Source organism: Acomys russatus, chromosome 30 (genome assembly GCF_903995435.1).
Source record: "Acomys russatus chromosome 30, mAcoRus1.1, whole genome shotgun sequence".
NCBI lineage: Eukaryota > Metazoa > Chordata > Mammalia > Rodentia > Muridae > Acomys > Acomys russatus.
Genome location: NC_067166.1, coordinates 10,756,737 through 10,782,221, shown reverse-complemented (window position 1 = coordinate 10,782,221; position 25,485 = coordinate 10,756,737). Strand labels below are relative to the sequence as shown.

Sequence of the window (25,485 nt, the reverse complement as noted above, 5' to 3'; positions counted from 1 at the left end):
GTTTTTATTTGCATTTTCAGATCAGAAGCTCATTTCTGCACCGTTTTACTGAAGAACCCATTAAAAGAGCCAGTGGATCTCCTAGAAAATGGCATTCACTGACCTTACATCGAGGACTGTGCGTTTTTATGATAATTGGATCAAAGATGCTGGTAAGTAATGAGATTTCCTAATTGAAGTTCATCTTTCCTTTTTATATCAAATTCCCTCATTAATAGGATTTATTTAGAACAAAATAAGAGAGGCGGCAGCTTCACACTCCTTTATTACCAGTTAACCAAGAAGCCAGGGTTTTCACGACAGCTACACTTATGTGTATGTCCGGGATGGTGTTTATAATTGTGTAAACACTGAATAGCCACAGGAAGGAATTGGGTGTTGTGTGATGACACATCTCAACCCAGTAGCCCTTAAAAATGGTTTCGGAGGGTTTGTACTCTACCGCTCTAGACAGCAATCCCTGTCACCGCCCACGCAAGGTCTGTCCATGCTGGTTCTAGAATGAAGGAACTGCCTCTGTCCGTGAGAGGTGATGCAGAAAGAGCAGGGAGAAATAAAAATGTTTCGGAACAAGCAATGTCACCAAAGCTTAAAGCATGCAGACGGGAAGGCATATATGTGTGTTTCTTCTGTGGAAAATTGAGCTGCTTGTTGGTGGTGAATGATGTTTTGGGTGGTGATGGGTCTGCTGCTGGGGACTGAGCTCAGGGTGATGCACTGGTCCCTGCTAAGTGTGGGCTCTACAGTAGAGCTACACCCGATCTTATGAGTAACTTTTATTAACTTGTCTGTCACTGAGTTTTTAAACCCCAGCCAGTATTGCTTTTGAAACTATTAACATCTTAAAAATAAAACAAAGATAGGAAAAAAAAAAAAAAAAAAGAATTAAAAACAGTGAAGGAATCATACTGCCTTAAAACTTAAATAGACCTGAGATACCATCCAACCTAATGTCTCATATTACACCTGAAGAAATTAAAACCCAGAGATGTGACCTTCCCAGGGTTAATAAAGTTGAAGAAAAAGTTGATAAAGGAAAAAGGGGGAAAAAAACAACCCTAGAGCCGACGTTTTCTAATGATAATTAGTGTGCTAGTGTCTCATTATTTTGTAATGTTTAAGATACACAGAGTCACCAGCAAAACCACTTTGGAGTGACTCGCTCACTGACCAGAAACCACAGGTTCATCATATCACACACCTAGCCCACGCGAGGCCACATCCTGCTTTACAGTGATTTCAGGCAGCATTTTTCTCCGCAGGCTGCTAAAGGGCCATGTGACTTCTCTAAAGTTTTCCCAATAGTTTTTGTCCTTCAAGGATGCCAAGGACAAATAAGCTTTGCTCTGCCTTTTTTTCCTGAAAGTTTCAACTTAGTTGGTTCAGAAAGATGTACCAGTTTCTTTACAGGTTACCTTTCTATGATGGTTTATAGGGGCTGTTACAAATTCAGTACTTGATGTAAATGTTAATCTTCCAGTTGTATTTCAAAAGAGAGGTCTACACTGCTTACTCGGGTCTCACTCTTTGAACTTGGAACCCAAGTAGATGAAGGTATTATTAAGACAAGTTATTGTGTGTACATATGTGCCACAGTGTCGGTGTTGAGGTCAGAAGACAAACTGGGGAATTGGTCCTCTCTATACACTTTTATGTGGGTTCCAGAGATGGGACACAGGTCACAAGCACCTTTGCCTACTGAACCATCTCGTCAGTCCTGGGAACAGTTCTAGAATAGAGTTATTTGAAAAAGCAGACCTGTGCAATCCAAATCTTACTATTCACTATCCTCAACACAAGAATGCAGGCCACTCAGATAATCCTTAATTCTAGAGCCAAGTAGAGTCAGATGGTGGCAACTAGTCATACGGCCCTGGAAGTAACAAAATATTCTAACGACTGAGAATGCCGCTTCCACCTTTAGCAGCTCTTTACCTCTTGTTTGAAGTACTTCCCGTCGTCGAAAAGCTAAGTAATACCGGATCAAAGAAGAGGGTAGCAAAGGATCGCAGGTGATTAAAACCGAAGACTGAGGAAAATCGAGAAACACTACACACACGGTGCAGGCAAGGAGAGAGAAGAGAGGCACAGGGAAGGTAGACCCTTCTGGGTCTAACGCTCTTCTGTTGTCTTAGGAGAGGAAAGGCGGAACAGGAGGAGCTGTGTTCAGGACCCCCACTATCCTAGGCTAACTAGGTGACCTTGAGCAAAGCATGTTTCTTTGAGAGTAAAGACGGAGGATAGCACCTCTCAGCTAGGATGTGTGAAAAGGCTCCATTACTGGGGATGTGTCCTGACACAAATAGACCCAGAGACAGTTACAAATTACTGTTGGACGCTTCTAATGTAACACATCAGTTGAGTGTCTGTTTTTTTTTTTTTTTTTTTTTTGTTTTTTTTTTTTTTTCACATTTTTGTATTCTTATCAAGGTCTAGCAGAGTTAAAAGGGATTTGTACTGAGATTTTCAGCTTTGGAGAATTGCTGTCAGGCACATCAAGAGCGTTTCCCCTTGCATTTACTGTGGTATTGAACTTGGAGAGGCATTGGTTTTGCATTTTGAGCCCTGGGAAAGGCTGAAATGCATGATCGATAGCCAAGAATGTCAAGTGTACTCTTAGCTTTGGCACTAATCCTGCGCGGCCTCGGGAAAACTTACTGTTACTAGTTTTCAGATTGCTGGAGAAGTGGTGGCCATGCATAGTTTTTTTTTTTTTTTTCATGTGGAAAATTCCATGGCCATGAATGTTTAGATGGTTTAGTAGGTAAGATAGAAAAGAGTTGATTACAATCCTTTGATTATGGAATGTTAGATTTTAGTTTATTTTATTTCCTTTTCTTTTTTTACATATACATTTACATTATTACACATATATACAACAAACTACATACAGCAGGAAAAGGGTGAAACAATCAGGAATCATATAAGTGTTACATTTATAGTGTTTTGGCTATTTTTTTTTTTAATTTGGCAACCTTCAAGAAAACATCTTTCCTATCTTGGTGCATCTAAAATTCTGAATGTAAATCAATATCTACCATATCTCATCTCTATCAACTTAAAACAGCTATCTAGACCTAAAAACATCTTAACCTCTAAACAACTAAGCTTAATTATAAAACTAAACTCTCTGGTCTTCAACCCCATCAGAGACTTGAGAAGGAATAAAATTAATTGCCTGAGTAAGAATGTTAGATTTTAAAATCATACGATAGCAGCGCTTTGAGCTAAGGAGAAATGCGATGAAAGAAGATGCTTAGTCACTCAAAAGCATCCCTTCGTGCATTTGGATCCTAGAGCTCACTTTCCGGTGGTATGAGCTTGCTTTGCTCAAGATCAAGGATGAGTTTTGTCTGCTCTCTCTGTGAATTCTTGGTGTATCAGAAAGCACACGGGGAACACGTTTCCCTTCCCTTCCAGCTTCTTCCTTCTGTCGGGACTTGGAATTGTAAAGTGCTTACTCTTTGATGTAGTACATCCTGCTTAAGACCATTGTCTTAGCCTGGCCTTGGTGGCGCACGCCTTTAATCCCAGCACTTGGGAGGCGGGGGCAGGTGGATCGCTGTGAGTTCAAGGCCAGCCTGGTCTACAAAGCAAGTCCAGGACAGCCAAGGCTACACAGAGAAACCCTATCTCAAAAACAAAACAAAACAAAAAAAAAAACCAAAAAAAACCAAAAAACAAACAAACAAACAAAAAACAAAAACCAACAACAACAAAAAGAACATTGCCTTATAGTGTTGATGGAAAGGCTCCTTAATCATCTATATATCCAGCATTATCCAGCATTGTACTTTCCCTGTACCTCATTTCTCTCTGGGGAACTCTCAGAAAAGAATTATTATGATACTGGTAGATCAGCACTTAGGTGGTCTCTGGGGTGTAGCCGAGCATCCAGCCTGCTTTCCCACCCTCTGCTTTCATCTTGGCCCACCTCAGGATGCTTAAGGCAGTTCTGAGGACAACGGCATGCTACACAAGACTATCGCTCCCTCCTAAGCCTTTGTCCCTGAGGAAAACAGGGACCACTTAACCCTGACTGCATTCCCACACGGAGTGAGTCAGAATTAACCTTCAGTGTTATTGTGCCCTCTCTACAGTCTTCATGTCAAGCCAACCCCAACTGACCCACAGGCATGACAAAGGGAAAGCCCGCATTCCACAGGAGAGTGGACTGACGCCCTCCTCAGGAAGGCAGAGCGCTGCCGAGATCCACTACAATGACAATAGTGAGCTCCTCACCCAGTCCTCTGCTCAATTCATAGATGAGAAAACCAAGCTTGGTGAGGTTAAGTCAACCACATAAGACCTGCATAAAAGACCAGGGGAGGAGAGATGGGGTGAAAACACTGACTGTCTGGCTCTAGATTTTTTTTTCTAAGACAAGGTTTCTCTGTGTAGCCTTGACTATCCTGGACTCCCTTTGTACACAAGGCTAGCCTCAAACTCACAGTGATCTACCTGCCTCTGCCTCTTGAGAGCTGGGATTAAAGGCATGCGCCACCACGCCCAGGATAAATGGATTGAGCTAGAAATGATCATAATGAGTGAGTTAACCCAGAAGCAGAAAGAATCAAATGGTATATACTCACTTATATCTGCATACTAGCCCAAGGGGCATGTCCCACGAAAGCCTTCACTTACCAGGAAACTGGGACAGAGGGGAAGGCATCCTATTGGGACTCTAAATGAGAGACGCATGGGAGAATAGCAAAATAAAAGGATACAGAGGGTCCTAGAAATCTACAAGTAGAACAGTATGATAGGCAGATTTGGGCCCAGGGGTCCCGCTCAAACTAAGGCACCAGCCAAGGACAATACAGGAGGTAAACTTTAAACCCCTTCCCAGATCTAGCCAATGGTCAGAATATTCTCCACAGTTGAGTGGAGAGTGTGATACGACTTTCTCACGTACTCTGGTGCCTCACATTTGACCATGTCCCCTGGAGGGGGAGACCTGGTGGCACTCAGAGGAAGGACAGCAAGTAGCCAAGAAGAGACTTGATACCCTATGAGAATATATAGGGGGACGTAATCCCCCTCAGGAACAGTCATAGGGGAAGGGAATAATGGGAAAATGGGGCAGGGGGGAGGAATGGGAGGATACAAGGGATGGGATAAACATTGAGATGTAACAAGAATAAATTAATAAAAAAAAAAAAAAAAAAAAAAAAAAAAGAAGGCGGCGAGGAGGTAGCTCAGTGACTAAGTGGTGTGCTGTGAAACCAGGAGGACCTGAGCTCAGTCAGTGTACCCATGTGAGAGGCCTGGGACGCTTCCAGGCTTAGAACTCCAGCTGTGGGAAGCTGTGGTGCTTACTGGCCAGCCAGCCTAGCCAAAGCAAAACAAGTCACCACCACTCTGATGAATAATGTCAAAGATGACCTCTGACCTCCTCACATGCACACACAAATGTATGCCACTTTCTTTGTACACACAAACCTACATAATATTTTTTGTTATTTTATTATCTTTTTTTAAAAATAACATAGAATGAAATAAACAATCTTTTCCCAAAGTAACTTTTTTATTTGTAGAACTTGGAAAGTCATATACTCAGGATTTTAAGAAGAGGTGTGTGCTAAAAAAAAAAAAAAAAAAAATTAAATTGCAGGAAGAAATGATTTATTTGGAAATGATTTTCTTGGTCTTCCTGAGCTAGCCTTGCATGCTTTTCTTGGCTTGTTTTCTTTCTGTTGCTAACAGAGGAGGAAGAGAAGAGTGACGTCATTTGATTTTTGTTTCTGCTGCCCAGTCAGTGAAGGAATAAAACAAAAGACGCCTCTGATTGAGAAGTGCCTTCACTCACACTTAAGACATCTCAGTCTTAAAACTGTATTTGGGGGTGCCTAAGGACAGAAACATTTGCAATTTCCTGTGAAGAAGAAACCAGAAATCTCCCATATTGTAGCCAAGCTTAGTTAGAGATGCCTGCAGCCTTCTTGGGCTCTTCCTTAGGTACTGACTTCATTAGTCTTTATTTTATTAGGAATAAAACCTAGACACATTAATAAAGCAATAAAAAGCTAGACGTTGGCTTTATGACACTCACGTGTTAAGGTTTATATCGACCAGCAGGGGAAGGAATTCATTTAAGGCTGATCGGTTCTTGGTCTGTGCCGTGAGTCCCAGTCCTGTGACTAAGCTGTATCTACTGATGTTCCAGTCTACACCATGATTTCCAATGATGACCAGAAATCCCGTCATAGGAAACTCATCATTGTTACAAGGATAGAGAAGAACTAACTGAAACACACAAGACTAGTTAACATGTACCCAGATAGCCGATTCCAGAACCTTTCTAGGTTTAAAAATGACAAGTCTTGAGAATAGAGTAAGAGAAAGTAAGAGAAAATACTTTCAAATGTTAGAACTTTGTATTTATATATTTAAAAAAGATTTACTTACTTTTCTTTTTTGTGTAGGAGAACTGAAGTTATAGGCAGTTGTGAGCTGTTCCTGTGGGAGCTGGGAATTGAACACAGGTCCTCTGGGAGAGCAGCTGGTGCTCTTAATCACTGAGGAATCATCTCTCCAGCCTTAGAGCTTTGTGCTTTAAGTACTGGCCAGCAAACTTTTGTTGATGTTCTCTTTTGTGCATGGCGTTTTACTAAAGTTGTTCTGGCTGAAAACACTGATGTCTTCTCTGTTAGATGTAGCCGTGCTTTCTTAGCCACGTGCATTTCTCTCTCTGCCCTGTTCGATGCTGAGTGCCCTTCCTGAGTGTCTCTCTCTTCCTTGCCTTCGGGACATCTTACTTTGGTGGTTTTCTTCCTGTTTCACTGTGCACTCCTCCTCAGCCTTCATCGCAGTTTTTCTCTCCCACCTGTCCTGACTGAAGTCCTCGGGACTCCCACCTTAGCACTCACACTCCTTACTGTACCTGCCTCTCCACGGCTTTCATAGTCATCATTTCTGTGGTGCCAACCCCCAAAACCTCTATCTCTGGCTCGGATCTCACTCCTAATCCCAGATGCACACATCTGGCTAACCTGTGAAAGTCTCTGTGTGGTGTGTCCAGGCACTGAAATGCGGACGATCTAAAGCCTAAGTTGTCTCTCCTTGACCAGCTGGCTCCTCAGTCTACATTCCAGTATCCTCTTCCTCTCGTCGCTTTGTACCTACTGAAAAGCTGTGTAGAGTTCTGGCTGTATAGATAGGTGTCCTTATACAGACATAAGCACAATCTCAAATCCTGATCATCTGGCGTCGGTGTTTAACTGTTCACTCCGTGGCTTGCTTTGCTTGTTTGAGACAATGCCGTCTAGTGAAGGAGTTTTGGGTGAGAGGGTTTGCTGGTACCTGGCTTTCTGGTTAGCAGTTCAGATGAACAGGGATGTGCGCTGCATGTCTTTTACTAGTGATGAAGGTGATGCTTTGCGATGAGCTGAGTCAGATGCCCCTGCAAGCTGCCCACAGTTATTTTCCTCCATACCAATCTGGCTTCATGAGGTCACTTGGCCAAATTATACCCCAAGTGCTTGAAATTATAGAATGAATCACAGTTCGTTTTTAATTGCAATTTTTAAATGCCACAGTCCTGCTAGCCCGAAGCCAGAAAGAACGGGATGAACTTATGTTTATGTGGTTGAACATAAGTCCATTATGTGTTTTGTTTGGCTTGAAATATCAGACTTGTTGGCTCACACTTTGGACACTTAGGATACACACTTTGGATAGTTTGATATTGATGTGGTCCCTTTCAGTTCTGTGGTTCTATGATACTGTATCTGAGCAAGAACACCAGTTTTCTAATGAAAGGAAGAAAATGAATAAACAGCCAGCACAAATACATTTTTAAATATAAAAGAGTATGTCAGAAGCACTTGGGAGGCAGAGGCAGGAGGATCTCTGTGAGTCTACAAAAGGGAATCCAGGACAGCCAAGATAATACAGAGAAACCCTGTCTCAAAAACCTTTAAAAAAAAAAAAAAGAATATGTCAGAATGGAAAAAATATTTTTGAGATGGGATCTCATTCATCCAAGGTTGTCCTCGAACTCCTGATCTCCTGCCTCCCCTGTCCCAAGTGCTGTCATTTCACCAGTGCACCACCATGCCCAGGTAGGATGGAAATTTTCTGAATGTTGACAGTGGTCATGGATGGTGGAGCATCACCAGCTGGCCTTTCCTCCAGATCTGCTTATATACCCCGCTTCTTAGATCCCGGGAGGATTATGTATCTGAGGCCAGGGTGCAAGTCCTGTGGGACATTGAAGAAGGGCCCTCAGGGGTTGCTGTTGTCTTGCTTTGTGTCACTATGTGGCAGAAAGATAGAAGAGCTTCCTAGGGTCCCTTGTATGACACTAACTCTATTCATGAAATCCTCTTGCTTCCATCATATTAGGTGCTAGGATTTCAACACATGGATTCTATTTATTTTATTTTATTGCGCTTTGAGACTGGCCTCAAACTCGATGTACAGCTGTGGATGACCTTGAACTCCCTATTCTCTCATTCCCCATTTCCCAAGTGCTGGTGTTCTGTGTGTGCAGTAAGTACCACACCAGGCCGAACACAGGTGTTTGGAGAGGGTGCAGCTTCAGTCCATGACACAGTCCCTCTAGGATGGCTTCGCCAGATACTCCGCTCCCCTTCAGGTTCTGGTGACTAATACCTCTTGCCCTGTGAGACTTAAAGGTGACGTGGTCATTGCACTGGTGCACTGCCAGCACTGGAGTAGACGTTGTTTCCTGTTGTCCCTCGCAGAGTGGCTGCGTACTTACCTGTTCTCTTCCTCCTAGATCCAAGAGTTGAAGACTGGCTCCTCATGTCCTCACCTCTACCACAAACCATCATCCTGGGGCTCTATGTCTACTTTGTCACATCTCTGGGACCGAAGCTCATGGAGAACAGGAAGCCTTTTGAACTCAAGAAAGTGATGATAACGTACAATTTTTTCATAGTACTGTTTTCTGTGTATATGTGCTACGAGGCAAGTGTCTTCAGTATTCCTAATGGGAAAAGTTTGCCTGCATCTTTTGTTTATATGTCCATATGTTTTTTTGTTTTTGTTTTTGTTTTTTCTTTCTTTCTTTCTTTTTCTTTTCTTTTCTTTTCCTTTCTTTCTTTCTTTCTTTCTTTCTTTTTTTGTTATGACTATGGAGTACCTCTTTTTTTGAGAACCGAGGAATGGAGAAACCAAGCAGTTGTTTGTAACAAGGACACCAAGATTGTTATGTCTAGATGAAATAATAAACTCAAAGATCTCAGGACAGTTTTCCATTATGGATAGTGAGGGGGGGAAAAAAGTAACACTTAGCTCGGAGATTTGCACAGGATAGGTGCTAGTTTTGAGGAAACTCATTCCCGGAGGAAATCATTAATGACCTCAGAGTGACAGCTGGTAATTAGAGAGCTGGTCCTGGGATGCCAGGTGCCTCCAGAGCTGGGTATTGACTTGCAGCTGTTTAGAAGTTACAAGCTTTGAGGCAAGAAAGAACATATATTCACACAGTGTCATAGACGCTAAAGCCCTGCCCCTTGTTAGAGAAGACAGAGAAGTGTGGATTTACTCTCTGCCCCTCTGCTGGTCACGTATTGCAACTGCCCTCACATACCTGCTTCTCGAAGATTCTTTGCTGTATTTCCAGTCCTGGCTGGCGTCCTCCTTTGGTTCATTTTCTCTCTAGCATACCACGTGCTTGCTCACGCTTGGGGCCCATGCAGAGCAACGGCAGCCTCCCTGGCCGCTGTGGCACCAACCTCTTTCCTGCTACAAATGAGCTAAATCTATCTTTGCTTTGCTGCTTGTCACTTTTTTGTTTCTACTACTAGCCCACCGGCCACTACTCTTCTGTCCTTTTACTATGAACAAGCGCCTCGCATGTCCTCAAAGAGAGAATACACATGTGAGAAAGGTTAAGAACAGGCTTGAAAGTTAGGAGCCCAGACTGCCTCATCTTGACCACGTTACTTTATATCTCTCGGGCCTCAGTTCTCTTACACTGTAGTGATAGGACTGAACCAGTTTTTCCCTCGGCTCCCAGAGTGTTCTAGTCTTCTCAGGTTCCGTCTCTGACAGTGTCATTGTTTGTGATGACCCCAGATTATATTTCTCGGGCTTGACAAGAGTCCAGTGGTAACCAGTTAGTTTTGGTTTCTGCTTTGTCAATTATAACAGAGAAGAAGGTTCTAAAAATATCCAATTCAGAGAGTTTCTAACTTCTCCATTACTTGGGTTATAGTTTCAGGACTTACTGCCCGCTGAATATAAACCGCTAAACTTTTCTTACTAGCCTAAAGTTATAACTGTCAAAACTTCCACAGGCTGTTGGTATGCTCTCACACTCAACATCAGGACGTTAGGTCCTCCGCTTGGACACAGACTTAATAACTAAGACATACGCTGTCTGTCAGCCACAGTCCAACCCAGGCACAGTTTACGATGTAGAGCAAGATTTTGTGAGGCTTTCAGAGGAAATGCCTCTGCCAGGCACGTTTGGAGAAAGAGAGCCATGCCGTATGGGATAAACTCATCTGTGCTCTTGTGATGGCATGTGCTAGAATCCAGCTCAAGTCAGACACTAATGAAGAAGAAGCAGGTGAGACCCACAGAGGGCCGAGTCACACAATCTCTCTCGCTTGGTGTAGCTCTTGTTTGTTTCAGGATAAGGTAGCAATTAGTCATCGAGTTTAAAGTAAATGGCTCCTGGGGTTAGAGCAGCGGCTCTCACCTTTCCTAACGCTGCGATCTTTCAATACGGCTCCTCATGTCATGGCGGCCCCCAAATCATAACACTATTCTCTTGCTGCCTCATAAGTGTAGCTTTGCCACTGTGATAAATTGTAATGTAAATATATGATATGCAAGGTATCTGATATTCGGCCACTATGAAAGGATTGTTAAACCCCCAAAGGGGTTGTGACAGATAGGGTGAGAACCGCTTGGTTAGAGCATTATTTAGATCAGTTGAAATGAGTCTGAGCAGAACAGAAAATGGCATTGCTCATGGACTTGAGGGTTTTGAGAAACAGAATTCACTGATCTTGTCATATTCCTCCGTACTTTGAAAAGATGTTATTTTGTTGCTTTGAAAAATGACTCAACTTTAAAGATATTTTTTTTTTAAACCGTGAGGTGCATATCCTATACTTTCCTGAGTCTTAATGTTCAAGGTCTCATAGTGTTTCCAGAGCTTATCTTATCTTACACTACAGAGTAGTACGGGGGTGGGGTGCATCTTAAGTAGCATAGTCAAATTTGTTTCTTCTATTTCTTATTTTTTTTGCATATCAAAATTCATCTTGGCTGGTCTCAGTTGGTGGATATCTGTTATCACAGGCTTTAGGAGGCTGAGACAAGAGAGTCGTAAATTTGAGGCCAGCCTGGGCTACATAGCAAAGCCTAGTCAAAAAAAAAAAAGCGTATGCAAGCCTTTAAGTATGTGTTTTTCTATTGGAAAGTTACCATTTTAGCTAAAATAGTGATGAAACTATGAACAAAAGTGGCATAGACCTTATAGGGAGAGAGAAGATGTCCCAAGTCAGATGTTGGCAATTGCAGAGGAAGAAGTGACACTTGGGGGTGGGGGAGAGAGAGAGAGAGAGAGAGGGAGGGAGGGAGGGAGGGAGGGAGACAGACAGACAGACAGACAGACAGAGACAGAGACAGAGACAGAGAGAATGTTCTTGTCTCTACCCCAGAGTGGCCCAACCACTAAATGTATATATTAATTAAAATCAAGTACTCAGCTTTTATTTCTGGCTATTGTTTTAAAAGATCTTCCCACCGTCAAACTAAAAGGATGTCAATATGATCTTTGAATTGCAGTCAAGACTTAATCAACAATAGGCTTTTATTTTTAACACCAGTAGAAGGTCACTTTGTGGGTGTGTTGGAATGACCATCTGCCAGATTATACTCCAGTTAGTAACAAAAGCATTGTCTTCCCTTACTTGTCTTGTGAATTCAAACTACAGCTGGTATGAGACCTGTGTACGGTCTGTTTGTATGTTGAAGGAGGAGAGGGAACCGGAGCCAGGCACTACCGTGGGTACTTTCCAGCCTTGGGTAGGAAAAGCAGAGTCGCTGCAGCCACCCTGTTGGCACATGGATGGGTTTTTGTTTCTGTAATGCTTGTTGACTCATTAGGAATATTGGAAACATTCAGGAAAGAACATATTCAGAGTCAGGCACGTCCCCTTAAAAGTACTCGAACACAGAACACGCATAGGTAATCATTTGTTAATTAAGCAGAGTACTTCCCTGGGGCTTTGTCATTCATTATTTTAAAGCATCCTCCCAAGAAACGGGCAAGTTAGTCAGAATACAGTTCATATAAAAGTGGTGTGCATTTGTGGCTGTGAGAACACCTGATGCCAAGCTTCTCCTCACAGCGTGTTTAGTTTGTCCTGGTCCTCACTGCCTCTTCCCTGGCACCGCCTGCTTACTCAGCTGGTCATGCACCAAGGTGCAGTACAAACCGCCTTTGTTGTAGCTGTTAGCAAGCTCTCTCTTTTTAACATGCGTGTTTCTTTTCCAGTTTGTGATGTCTGGCTGGGGAACGGGTTATTCGTTTCGATGTGACATTGTTGACTATTCTCAGTCACCAAGAGCAATGAGGGTAAGTCTCTCTTCAGGAAAATCTGTAGCTCAGCATCATCGTGAAAATCCTTTTTGGATTTAGCAATGTTGGATATGAATTCAGAATGATTGAACAACTCAATAATCATTTTAAATAAGTTGGGAGAAAAAGCTAAAACTGTAAGAAAGAATTAAAGGAAGCCAGGTGTGTAATTTTCCATAAAATGACAGTCAGTGCTGTTTCAACTTCTTAGGTTTCAAAACTTACCTGATTTCCAAAAGATGCAACATAGGATTTTCTTAAGGTTCGGCAGGTTAACTTCTGGCTGTATTCCTAAAGGGGTTGAAGTCAGGGACTCAAAGAGGTGCCCGTATACTCAAGACCACAACACCATTATTTATAATGGGCAAATGTAGACCACACACACACACACACACACACACACACACACACACACACACACACACAAACACACACACACACGAGGGCTCGTGTGTGCATTCAAAGAACAGAACTATTTTTCAGTCTGTAAAAGTTACAACTTGTCTGAACCTTGAGGACAGTGTGCTAACTGGTCACAGGGGACAAATGCTACTTGATTCAGCTTATACAAGGTAGCAGAAATTGTCAAATGCACTGGACCGAGGGTAGAATGATTACTGCGCTGGAAGGAAGAGGGGACGGGGAGTATAGAGTTTCACTCTTTCAAGTTGTGGATGGCTGTGTAATGCTTGTGAGGTGAAGGAGCTCCGTGGATGGCTGTGTAATGGTTGTGAGGTGAAGGAGTTCCGTGGATGGTTGTGCAATGGTTGTGAGGTGAAATAGTTCCGTGGATGGCTGTGTAATGGTTGTAGAGGGATATGAACATTACCGAAGCCACCAAATTATACCTTTAAAAACTGGGTAAATTTTGTTTCGGGTTTTTAAAACCAGTTTTTTTTTTTTCAAAGTAAGTGTTCCCCCATATAAAATATTAAATAATTTTTTATTTGTGTACATTCCCACAGATGGTGCACACCTGCTGGCTTTATTACTTCTCCAAATTTATTGAGCTGTTAGACACTGTGAGTATAAGACCCACACATTTACTGTTTGATGTCTCATTGAAGCAATAAACGGCTAGGGTAGTTATCGCATACCTTTGCTTATCTCTCCTCCCCTGGCTAGCCTACTGTTGTCCCATGTCCTTTATCTGTGCTTTTAGGAAATGTACTTGCCAGCATTTCACAGCCTATATAGGTATTACCTGGTTAAGATAAGCAGGACAGAACTGTGCCCCCTGACCACCTACTGTGCCTGTAAATGATGCAATTCTTTATGAAGCAGTTCACAAAACAAAAAGCAGAGACCAGGTTACCTCTGGTGCCTTATACCAAAACACAGAGCCAACCGTACTCTCGCGAGATGCTTTAGCGCATCACAGTTCATAAACCCAAAGTGTGATGCTATCCAAGGGTTGTCAGTTGTCTGGGGAACACAGACATCATGTCAGCCACTGGTCTGAAGCCTGAGCCTACATCCTGGTGAGGGTCAGCTGGGCCCAGGGTTTAGTTAATGTGCTCTGAAAGCCAAAAGCCAAGAGCCTTGGTTTCCTGCTGGTGTAGGAGGGCTGTGCTGGTGTTTCTGGCGTGTGTCTGGAACACACGCCACCACACTATCTGTTGGAAATGTTACCATCTCATTCTTCCTTGACTAATCACAGAATGCTAGGCTGAGAAGGGACCTTGGAACAAATTCTAGCATGCATTAAAATCACCTAGAGGAATCCCTGTACTCAGGAGGCTGAGGAGGGACCATTAGTTTGAGCCCAACCTGAGCTACATAGTAACATTCTGTTTAGAAAGAAAAGAAATTGGAAGCAAACAAACAACACAACAAAACATGGAAGGCTTTTTAAAAGCACAAATGACGCCTTGAACTCCTTACGTCAGTGGCTCTTAACCTTCCTAATGCTGGGACACTTTAACACAATATAGTTCCTCATGTTGTGGTGACTCCCACAACCATACAATTATTTTGTTGCTACTTCATAACTGTAATTTTCTACTGTTATGAACCATAATGTAAATATCCATGTTTTCTACTGCCTTAGGCAAGCCCAAAGGAGTTGAGAACCATGGCTCTAGGGCTTCAAATTTAGTAGGTTGGGGCGAGGTGGAGATCAGGGATTCCTTTTTCTGGTAGTTTCTTAGGTTGTTAATGTGGCTTCTTCTCACTCGGGAACCACATTTTGAGAGGCTGCTTGCCACAGGCTCATGGTAGTCAGCATTTGCAAGTGTCTCCTCACAGTTATGTGCCTTAGGAACAAAACACTACACACAGGGCCCACCTGTGGAGATTTCGTGCCTGATGGCCTGGCGTAGATGGCCCCATGCGGGTATTTTAAACTATTTTTTTCTGTATTTGCAATGGTTTGCAAACCATTGACCTAGTTCAGAACCCTCACTCAGGTAGTGGGGAAAGGAACTAAGAAGTTGACTGCCTCACCCAGAGACTGGGTGCTGCGGTGAGAGCAGGACCCCTGCTGTAAGTCTATGGCCCTTCTGCCCCACCAGGCTGCCTTCTTCCTTGGCCATAAGCAAATGCGCGAGGGTTCACTGACTCTGCTTTGCATAGTCTCAGCAGCAACTTCCAGAAGGAAATTAAATTGGTTCGGCCGAGTGTCTTCACCAAGTGCTCCCGACACAGTAATGCTTTGTCTTGTGCACTGAATTTGAAAGTCTAACTTTACTCTGGCGCTGTGAGCTTTTCTGTTAGCACATTCGTTGAGCGCCTCCCCAGCACCCCAACTCTTCTCTGTTCCTCTTGTGTAGCTGCAAGCCATCACCTGGCATGCGCAATCACACTGGTACCTTGCTTGTCATTCTCATTTTTCATATGCAGCTCTGCTTTCTTGTCCACAATATTTTTTAGAGTAAACTCTTCAGGAATTTCACCGTTTGTTTTTCTTTGGTAATGCATTCTTAACTTAATAATTTTTTCCCCCAAGTCCGCTTTCAGTTTGCTTACTCAGTTATCCAAAGAGGGAAGATGTGTTGGAGAGCAATGTAGAATGGAATAATTTCAGTACTAAGAAGTAGGAACTTCTGGCTGCTGCACTATTCAAAATTTAATGAGATTTTTCTAATTAATTTTTTATCAATAACATTTCTTTCAAGAAATTCTGGCCAAGGTTTTCATTATGTATGTTTGATTTTTAAATCTGCATAAAACGTCTCACCTTCTTATTGGTTCTCGCATGATCACATATCATCCGGATTCGTGCATGCTGGGTTAGCCTTTGAGCCGTGCCCTGGGGCACCAGCTGCTCCTGTCAGCACCTTTGAAGCAGCCAGTTGAAAGCAAATTGGGAAACTTTGCTTTTTCTTGCTGGTACTTTTATAACACTCATTAAATTATTGCATGGTTTTTTTGTGAACTTGATTTTCTTTAAACTATTTCAGATCTTTTTTGTTCTGCGTAAGAAAAATAGCCAAGTGACTTTCCTCCATGTCTTCCATCATACAATCATGCCATGGACCTGGTGGTTTGGAGTCAAATTTGCTGCAGGTAGAAAAGGGAGAGCTGGGGTCATGTGTATGTAAATGATGACATTTCCGTGTGCTACAAATACGAATTCTGTCCTTACATATAATTTATAAGATTTTTTTAAAATCAAAGAGCCACATTGGTTAAACTTCTGAAATTATCACCTAAAACATAAGCATTCTGTCCTTACATATAATTTATAAGATTTTTTTAAAATCAAAGAGCCACATTGGTTAAACTTCTGAAATTATCACCTAAAACATAAGCATAGACGCCAACACTTGTTTACACATGAAGACTTTTGAGCAAGTATGTATGTGTATATATATATATATATATATATATATATATATATATATATATATATATTCCTTTGTTTTGTCCAGCCTTTATTCTTTCTCTCTAGAATTCTACTACGTGTTTTCAATTACGTAGGTAATAAACAAATAGGTAAAATATCGAAAGCCTCGGCTTCATTGATATCTACTTAAAAACAGTCCTAATTTGTTCACAGAAAGTTGGGTTTATCTCAAGTCTATGTTTTGTTTGCCTTCAATTTTCTAATGCCAGATACACCCCTTAGTCCATTCTGTGTTGCCCACAGACTACCAGAAAGAAGCTGGTTGCTTTATAAAGAAAAGAGGTCTGTTTAACTTAACTTACGATTTTGGAGGCTGAAAGTCCAAGATCAGGCAGTGCCATCTGTTTGGCCTCTGGGCAGGGCCTAGCAGTGTAGTATGGCAGATAGATCATAGTGAAAAAAACAAGGAAGGGAAGGTGGAGATAACAAAGGAACTGATAAAGAGAACAGGGAGGCATAGCCGGACACAAAACAAGAGACACATGGGAAAGTCCTCAATCACCTCTCACTAGGCTCCTCTTATGACTAATTTACCTTTTAAGATGGAAGTAAATGTGTCTTCAAGGCCTTTACTTCATTTCTATTTCTTCCATAACATCAGAATATAGTTGGGCTCCTATACCTGTGGGCTTTGCATCCATGGATCCAGATAACCATGGATCAAAACCAAGGAAGAAAATGGCCCTTGTGCTAAAGCCATGCACCAACACTTTCTTTGTGATTATTTTCTAAGCAATATAGTACAGAACTGCTTCCATTGCATGCCCATGGCTTCATATTATAAAGTATATGGGTCTATGCGCACAGATTATAATGCATACAATCCGCCATTTTCTGTAAGGAGCTTCGAATATCCACAGGTGGTAGTCGAACTGGTTATCACCAGGGAGTTTTGAAACCTCCCTTCTGTGGGTCTCAGTCAATAGCTATACTGTATTGTAATTCTTAAAAAGAAGTACATTGGAAAGCAGTGCTCCAAAAACACACAGGTGGTTTAAAGATAACCGAAACTGATGTGTTTCCCTTGGCTTCTTTATTCTTCTCTGTGGTCTCTTATCTTTCTGTATTAAATATATGGTGATTCCACTATAGGAAAACTACCTCTTATGTAAAGAATGAAATTGGGTGGTTTTCTTACCTTTGTTTGAATCCATTGATGTTCTAGCTTCCATTTCAAAACAAGTAATGCTTTAAAGAAACGCACATTCAAACAAGGCTCTACCTCAGGTTTGAAATGTCCCATGTCTATGGATATCAAGCGTTTTATCATAGCGTCTTTTACCCAGACCTTAATTCCTATCTCCTTTAAAGAATAGTCAAGGTTAAAAAAAAAAAAGGAATGTTTTGTGTCCCTGGTGTGTTCTGTGAGCTGGTAGTCCTGCTCTGTCTTAGGTGGGGATCTAGTCAACACACCTACATCTCATTCCTTGCCTTTTCAGTGGGAGGCCCAGAAACAACAGGGTTTGTTTCCAAAAGCGTGGTTGGCAACGGCCAAATGTAGAACAGGCCTGTCTGCTTAAGCCAATCTTTGCAAATACTGGAGCCAGGTGATTTCTGTTTAGTGTTTGGTTTTCTGTCGCCTCCTCTACCTCCTTCTCGGATAATAGCAACCCAGCTTTTCCTTTGAATAAGAGAATATTTTCATGGTAGGTTTTTCTATTAATTATATAAATACCCCCTTTGAGGATTGCAGAGAATTATCATAACTACACAAGTGATTCTTTTATTTTCCCCAAACCAAAAGATAATATGTCAAAAGATAACATTTGAGGGAACTAATTGTAACTCATCCTGAGATGTTTGCTTTTCAGGCCCATTCTTGTGAAGAAAGCAACACTTCATTTGAAAAGCCTTTTAAAGAGTAAAGTAGGAAGCATTACTAATTAAAATGTGGTTGCTTTATGAACAAACTTTCTACAGTAGTATGTTCTTAAAAAGCTTATTTTCGGTAGAGAAAATAAGCAAGTTAATGTCATTGGGCAGCCTCTGTTGCTCAACAAAGTCTTTAACTTAGTCCTCTTAGCAACATTCATGCAGATCCCTCTACCAGATCCTCGGGTTAATGCACTTAAATGAGTAGTTCTCAACCTTCCTAATGCCTCGACCCTTTAATACAGTTCCTCATGTTGTGGTGGAATTATTTTCTTAAATAATTTATAAAATTATTTTTGTCACCACCTCATAACTAATTTTGCTACTGCGAACACTACTATGAATCATATTGTAAATATCTGATCTGCAGGATGGTCTTAGGCAACTCCTGGGAAAGGGTTGTTTGACCCCTGTATAGGGTCTTGGCCCATAGGTTGAGAAGAACTTATTTAAATGGTGAGGGTAACGTGGTTAAAGTGGTCTCTTAGTGAGCATGGCTCGAGTACAAGCCCTGGTGAAAGCTGAGCTGTACTTCCTGTGTGCGGTCTCATTGGACACAAATGAGCATGCGCAGTCTTCCCTTTCCCTCCTAGGAACGAGCCTGATTTTTGAACTATTTATACGAATAGGCAGCCACTCTGATTTTTAGTTACCTTAAAAAGGGCATCCCCACCTTATAATTTATTTGGATTTCTTTGGATATGGGAAGATTAATCCAAATATAAACAATAAAAGTTGAAGGGATAGTAACATGCTGCAATAAAGGCGTTGCTTCTGGAATTTATAATAATTAAGGAATTAACTGCAATTTGACTAAAGTGTATGAAGTACAGGATAACATGAGCCTTTGGACGAGTATGACCTAATTATTTAAAGCGTGTCCTTTGACAGGAATACTTTGGCAATTACAGTATCTAGAACCATTCAGAATTACTACAATTGTGAATAATTATTTTAACACAATGGCTCACTTGGCAGAGTCGCTTGCCTCCAAGGCCAAGCCTGATGACCCAAGTTTGATTCTCAGAAACCATATGGTGGAAGGAGAGGACCAAATGCCCACAGTTGTTCTCTGACCTCGACGTGTGTGCTGGGGGGACGCATGCGCATTCACAGCTCCCCGCCCCACGAATGGACTTCCAGAAAGCAATCCATGCTGCTTTGCACCTGTTCTGTAACATTTTCCCGCAGACAACTCAAAGTGTTTAGGCATTAGCTCTCCCATAATCAGTTGTGAGTTTAAAGACTTCTGGAGTTAAGGAAATGGATTATTATCCATTGAAAAACTTTAATCCCAGGTTAACCTTACCAGGTATAATGCAGATTTCTCTAGGCTGAACACCTCAGGAGAGAAACCCTAGAGAGGAATTTCGGGGTTTTTTTTTTTCTTTTTTTTCTCACCATCAGCGAAACGTGCTGCTATGTCCCTTCCACCAAGGACTGTTACAGCTGAAGGCAACTGAAATAATCTTTTCTTACATTCTTGTGGCTTTTTTTTTTTTTTTTTTTTTCCTCCTAATTAAAGATGGTGAAATTAAAAATTGGAAGACATAACCAACTGGAAGCAATATGATAAAAAAAGAAAAAGGTGGTTTAATTGTCAATAGCTATTTATTTTGAAATCACAGTAATTGATTGTGGCAGATTTAGTGGGACTTAGTAGTGACTTCCAGTGCTCTCCTGACAGAATGTTGGTGGCATTAAAAATATCTAATGCACAGCATTGAGAATGTGGAAGAGAAATTTGATTCCACACAGTGATTGCGTTGGCAGCTTCACTCATGAGAACGCAGATTGGAAGCAACCCAAGTGTCTTTCAACAGGAGAATGGATAAATATCGATGTGTTTATATGGCATGATGCTGAACAACAGGAAAAAGACAAATTATCAGTGTGTACGCCATCATGCAAGAAACTCAAAGCTGTTGTGTTGTATGAAAGAAGGCAGAAATAAGAGTCCATGCTATGTAGTTCCAGCTATGTGAAATGTACTAGCAGGCAAAATGATTAGTTGATGATAGAAACTGGATGAAGGTCACTGTGGAGAGGTGTAGCCAGGCAACAGTGCGAGGCGGCCTCGGTGGTGTTGAGTATTCTGTGTCTTGATCTTCCTGATAGTTACAGGAATAGGTAGGTAATTTAAGTCTGTGGGACATCTTAATCCATACATTTAAGATTAATGTGATTTGTTCACCTTATAAATGTTAACCTTCACTAAAAATACATTTTGATTCTTATTCAGCGATGTAGCATATTTAAGAGTTTGAGCTAATTTGCTTAAACTCAAATCGCAGGCTCATCTTAAGGTTAAAGCATAACGCATAATGGTATGCTGATTTATTTTGTAAGATTTCTGTTTTGCGCTTTGCTAAATGTTTTATTGAACTCGGAGGTGATGGCTGCTTCACAGAGTTGATATTTCTTTTGTATCTTTTCTCCTATGAAAATTAGAGAAACGATGATACTGAAATCTTAGGGCAGATGTGTCTGACTGTAAGGGACAAGGGGCCATTTTACGGTAACTTCTTTTCTCTCAGGTGGCTTGGGCACCTTCCATGCCTTTTTGAATACAGCCGTGCACGTGGTCATGTACTCCTACTATGGGCTGTGTGCAATGGGACCAGCCTACCAGAAGTATTTGTGGTGGAAAAAACATTTGACATCTTTGCAGCTTGTGAGTAACTGGGTTTCTTTAAACATGAAGCAACACTGTGGTCACATGTTTCCTCTGTGAGTTAGGAGTCTAGAGGAACGCAGAGCAGTCCATGGGGCAATGGGATGTCTGTCCTTTGTAGGTGTGATTTATCAGGAGCTGTGTCAGCTAAAATTAAAATAGACTTGGTAGCTCAGACTCTCATATGATTAAGCCATCTTAATACAGTCTTCGTTTGTATAATGATCTTAGACACATTTACAAAAAAAAAAAATTTGTAATCAAAATCATGTCAAAGTTATATGACCATAAAAAAAAAAAAAGAATAATACAAGTTAGAAATTCCATATTCTGAGTCAACATCGAAGGGCTGTAACGCAGAAGGAAGGGGCGGGCCTTTCTGCTTAACCTGTTTAATTCTAATTCGGTTAGTTTGCCAGTCTCCTCCTCAGAGTGCTGTGAGGATCCCTGGTATGAATTAACTAACACGTGGGTTATATAGATTGGATGCCACCCCAGGTCATCGGTGCCTGAAGGAGTAAGGCATTGAGTTTAGGCCAAATAATACCCCCCTAAGACTGAATTCTAAAAATACATGGCATGTAATTGTCTTAATAACTGAGTGAGGAATGACCTGCTTTAGTCATTATGCTCTACTAGAAGAATTCTGCCATCTACATAGTTCCTGAATTGAAGTATAGTATAAATTGGGTGCCGAAGTCTGCCAGAGACACCAAGGAGAAGTGGGACTAAAGCAAAGCTAGCCAGTGACATTAGATAGGGCTCTCCCAGGTGAAAGCCTGGTGCCTCAGCCCCTGCGGACCCTCACGGAAGATAAGAGGAGCGCCTTCGAGTTAGCTATTGTACCTGAAATTGGCAACAGTCTCAATGACCAATCTGGAGGAAGCAGTGAAACGGATACTTTAATTCATATGTTTGTTTTACTCCTACTTTGGAATGCTGTGACGTCATGGCAGTTATTCTCCAGTTTGCTCTCCTTTGAAGTATTTTCCTCATTGTTCAGTAATGTGTGCTCATTGCAGAGAAATTAAAATACCACAAGAAGAAAAATGGGGTGGGGTGTAGCTTAGTGTAGGAGAGTTTTCCTAGTTCCGAGTGACATGTAAATGAAAAATAAATCAATACACAAGTAAAACTTCATCTCTCTCGGGTAATAGTTATTTTTTTGTATATATGTATGTGTATATATATATATATATATATATATATATATATATATATATATGGTTTTTATAGGCTTCAAAATCTTATGTTAGTTTTTTTTTCATCTAACAAATGTTGTGACACATTTTTAATAAAGCGAGCCAGGTATATTTGTGCACACCTCCAGACCCAGGCCTTGGGAAGTGGAGACAGGAGGATCAGGAGTTCAAGGTCATGCTCAGCTACATAAGGAGACTGAAGCCAGCCAGTACTACATAAGACTTTGTTTTAGAAAATAAATAAGAATTTCAATAACTTGGAAAGATGTGTACATAAGAATGAGGGTCAGACACCTGTTCACCCCTTTTCTCAAGCACTCATGTGTGGAGGACTCTGTTCCACCTTTCCAGGGTCTTATTCTTGCAAATCAAAGAGAGAAAGTGCAGCTGCTGGACAGGAAATCCATGGAAGTTTATAGAATGTTGCAGTGAAGGCTGATGCTAACAATAAAGTTGTATTTCAAGAAATAATGCAGGAAATTTAACCATGGTTAGTTAGCTCATATCTACTACTTCTTTGTAGAGGTTTATTTTTCTTTTCTTTTTTTTTTTATTAATTTATTCTTGTTACATCTCAATGTTTATCCCATCCCTTGTATCCTCCCATTCCTCCCCCCCCCCATTTTACCATTATTCCCCTCCCCTATGACTGTTCCTGACGGGGATTACCTCCCCCTATATATTCTCATAGGGTATCAAGTCTCTTCTTGGCTACCTGCTGTCCTTCCTCTGAGTGCCACCAGGTCTCCCCCTCCAGGGGACATGGTCAAATGTGAGGCACCATAGTACGTGAAAAAGTCATATCCCACTCTCCACTCAACTGTGGAGAATATTCTGAGGTTTATTTTTCTAAAACTACTGATTAAGTATAAAAAGGTGCCAAGCGGGAGGGGGCAGTGAGATGGCTCAGTGGCTAAGGGAGTTTTCCACCAAACTTGACGCCCTGAGTTTGATCGCTGAGACCCACACAGAGGAAGGATAGAAATAGAGCTAACCTGGCCTGCACGGGCATGCCGTGCCTCAGGTATGGTCCCCCCTCTACAAACAAGCATCAAAGATACCCAAGAACCTCTGAGTATTAACATACAAAGTCTCCTTATTACGAATATGTAGCCTCTTCCTGCCTGTAGAGCCTTTGAGCATCCTTGGGAGGCCAAGCAAGTCTTTGCTCCCAATCCTCCTACTTGGCAGCTGGGACTTCTTCCCCTTTCATTTCCTTTTCTTGGAGGTGAAATCTTGCTGCATCGTCCAGCTGATCTCAAATTCGTGAGCTTAGGCAATGCTCCCACCTCAGCCTTCTGGGTAGCGGAGACAACAGGATGGCCCCATGTCCAGCCCCTTCCTAGGACAGTTTGGACCTGTGGTGCCGAAGATCACATGGCAGCTCTAAGGATATGCTGTGGCCCCCCGCCCCATAAAACTAGAAAGGCTCTAATTTGGATGTTAGCGTTTTCTAAAACGTAAAATACTTAGTCTCTGAGGACAGAATGTTAGAAATCAAAACTGCCCTGGAAAACTAGGTCATAGTGTAGTTGTGATCCACTACACACATCTCAGAGCCAAGGACTAGAGTCCCTGAGGACCCCCTCCCCCCAAACAAACAAACAACCGCTTTGTTAGATGCCTGAGAAGGGTGCTGGTTGCCACACAGCACATTCCAGGGAACATTTAAGTAGGATCTGCTGGAATTGTGCAGCATCGGCACCAAATATCGGGTTTCCAAACTCCCATCTAGGCTTTGATACCACACACCTAACCTGTTCTCGCTCCTAGAGAGGCCATATTTAAACCACACACCGCCCTGGTCCCCAGGAGTAGCTTAGGTATGGCTGAAGAACTCATAAACCCGACTTGGCTTTTTTCATATCTAACTTCTTTCTCATCCTCTCCTCTCGCAGGTCCAGTTTGTTCTTATCACCATCCACATAGGCCAGATCTTCTTCATGGAAGACTGCAATTACCAGTACCCTGTATTCCTGTATATCATCATGAGTTACGGATGCATCTTCCTGCTGCTCTTCCTCCATTTTTGGTATCGCGCTTATACCAAAGGTCAGAGGTTGCCCAAAACTATAAAAAATGGAAATGTGAAAACCAAGAATCACTAAAATACAAAGCGCAGCCTGGATTTACAGTTGAGACTGATATCTTGCCTTCCTTGACAATCAAGAGATACTTGCCTATGCAGCGCATTTTGTATATGTTTCAAAACCAAGAGCTTGTATTTTTATGATAAGTTATTTCCAATCTTTGAGAGTCCAAAGCTCCCAGATAAGTCTTCTCAGTGGGTGAGCCTGGAGCATCCAGGAGGTTTCCTGCTGCCTTTCAAGCTAATCAAAGGTATTAGTGCATTTTGCTCCAGTGAGAGGAGGTTATGAAGTAATACAGTACTCTTTTGAGGATAGATGAAAAATACTAGTTATTTTGAACATGGCCTGAGATCCACAGAGTACAATAGATTCCTCCTGCCTGGTCTGGAAACCCCTGATTCTGGGTTCTGGCTCAGTCACTTATTCCATGTATTCAGAAGACATTATATTCACTGTGGGGCTCAGTTCCCAATCTAAAGTGCTAACACAGGTGAAGCCTACGTAGATTGTTGATAAGCTCTCATTCTAAATTGTTAATGGTAAGTTTGAATGCCTCTTCTGAGTGCTTGCCACCAGGCCTGTCAATAAGACTCCCCCCCCCCCCACCACCCACCCACCCCACCCCCGCCTGTTGCAGGCGGTGATGCCTTTGACACTAAGGTGAAGGGAACGTTATGATGCAAAACAAGACGATTTGTCTTAAGAGGTTAATGAACACTTTGCTAATGACGATTCTACAATTAACTTTGTGTATGTCTGAAGAGAGGGATGTGTCAGCGAACAAAGTGCTGTGGAATTTGGTGGGGAAAGTTACAATCGGTTATGGCATAATGCCACTCTCCGATATGTCATGGTTTAAAGGGTTGTCTTGCCTATGTATTAGCTAGATATTTAAATGTTCACGTGACTAGCTTGCCTCAGGTGCCTTTGTATTACATATTAATTTTTTGAAAAGCTACTATGCAGTGTGGCTTAGGAAGCAACTGCAGTTGGGGGATTATATAAACAAAGGGCGTTAGATTTTGAGAGACAAAGACACTACATTATGGTTGTGTTTTATAAATATTTAGTGTTATGGATACACAGCACCAAGAAATATTTCCAAAATCACGAATTCGCCAGGATTTTCTTTTCTTCAGACCTATAAGCCATGTTGTGAAGGGCTGAAATTCATGTGGCATTTTTCCCCTTTAAAAATGCTATTTTCTATAATTTTTTTTTCTTGTTGGAGA

At 41.7% G+C, this 25,485-nt stretch overlaps 1 protein-coding gene across 1 annotated transcript; it reads left to right on the top strand.

The window, feature by feature from the left end:
* On the top strand, positions 1–24,828 carry Elovl7 (ELOVL fatty acid elongase 7). The gene is made up of 7 exons (XM_051172380.1): positions 1–152; positions 8,744–8,934; positions 12,485–12,565; positions 13,534–13,590; positions 15,970–16,075; positions 20,825–20,961; positions 24,062–24,828. Exons 1-7 carry the CDS (start codon positions 89–91, stop codon positions 24,269–24,271), a joined length of 846 nt encoding a protein of 281 aa, XP_051028337.1. The 5' UTR covers positions 1–88; the 3' UTR covers positions 24,272–24,828.
* Positions 24,829–25,485: the final 657 nt, after the last annotated feature.

Coding starts and splice junctions, on each gene's coding strand:
- Elovl7 (XM_051172380.1), top strand. CDS start 89: ATGGCATTCACTGACCTTACATCGAGGACTGTGCGTTTTTATGATAAT. Junction 153..8,743: donor TAATTGGATCAAAGATGCTG/GTAAGTAATGAG, acceptor TCTTCCTCCTAG/ATCCAAGAGTTGAAGACTGG. Junction 20,962..24,061: donor ATTTGACATCTTTGCAGCTT/GTGAGTAACTGG, acceptor CTCCTCTCGCAG/GTCCAGTTTGTTCTTATCAC.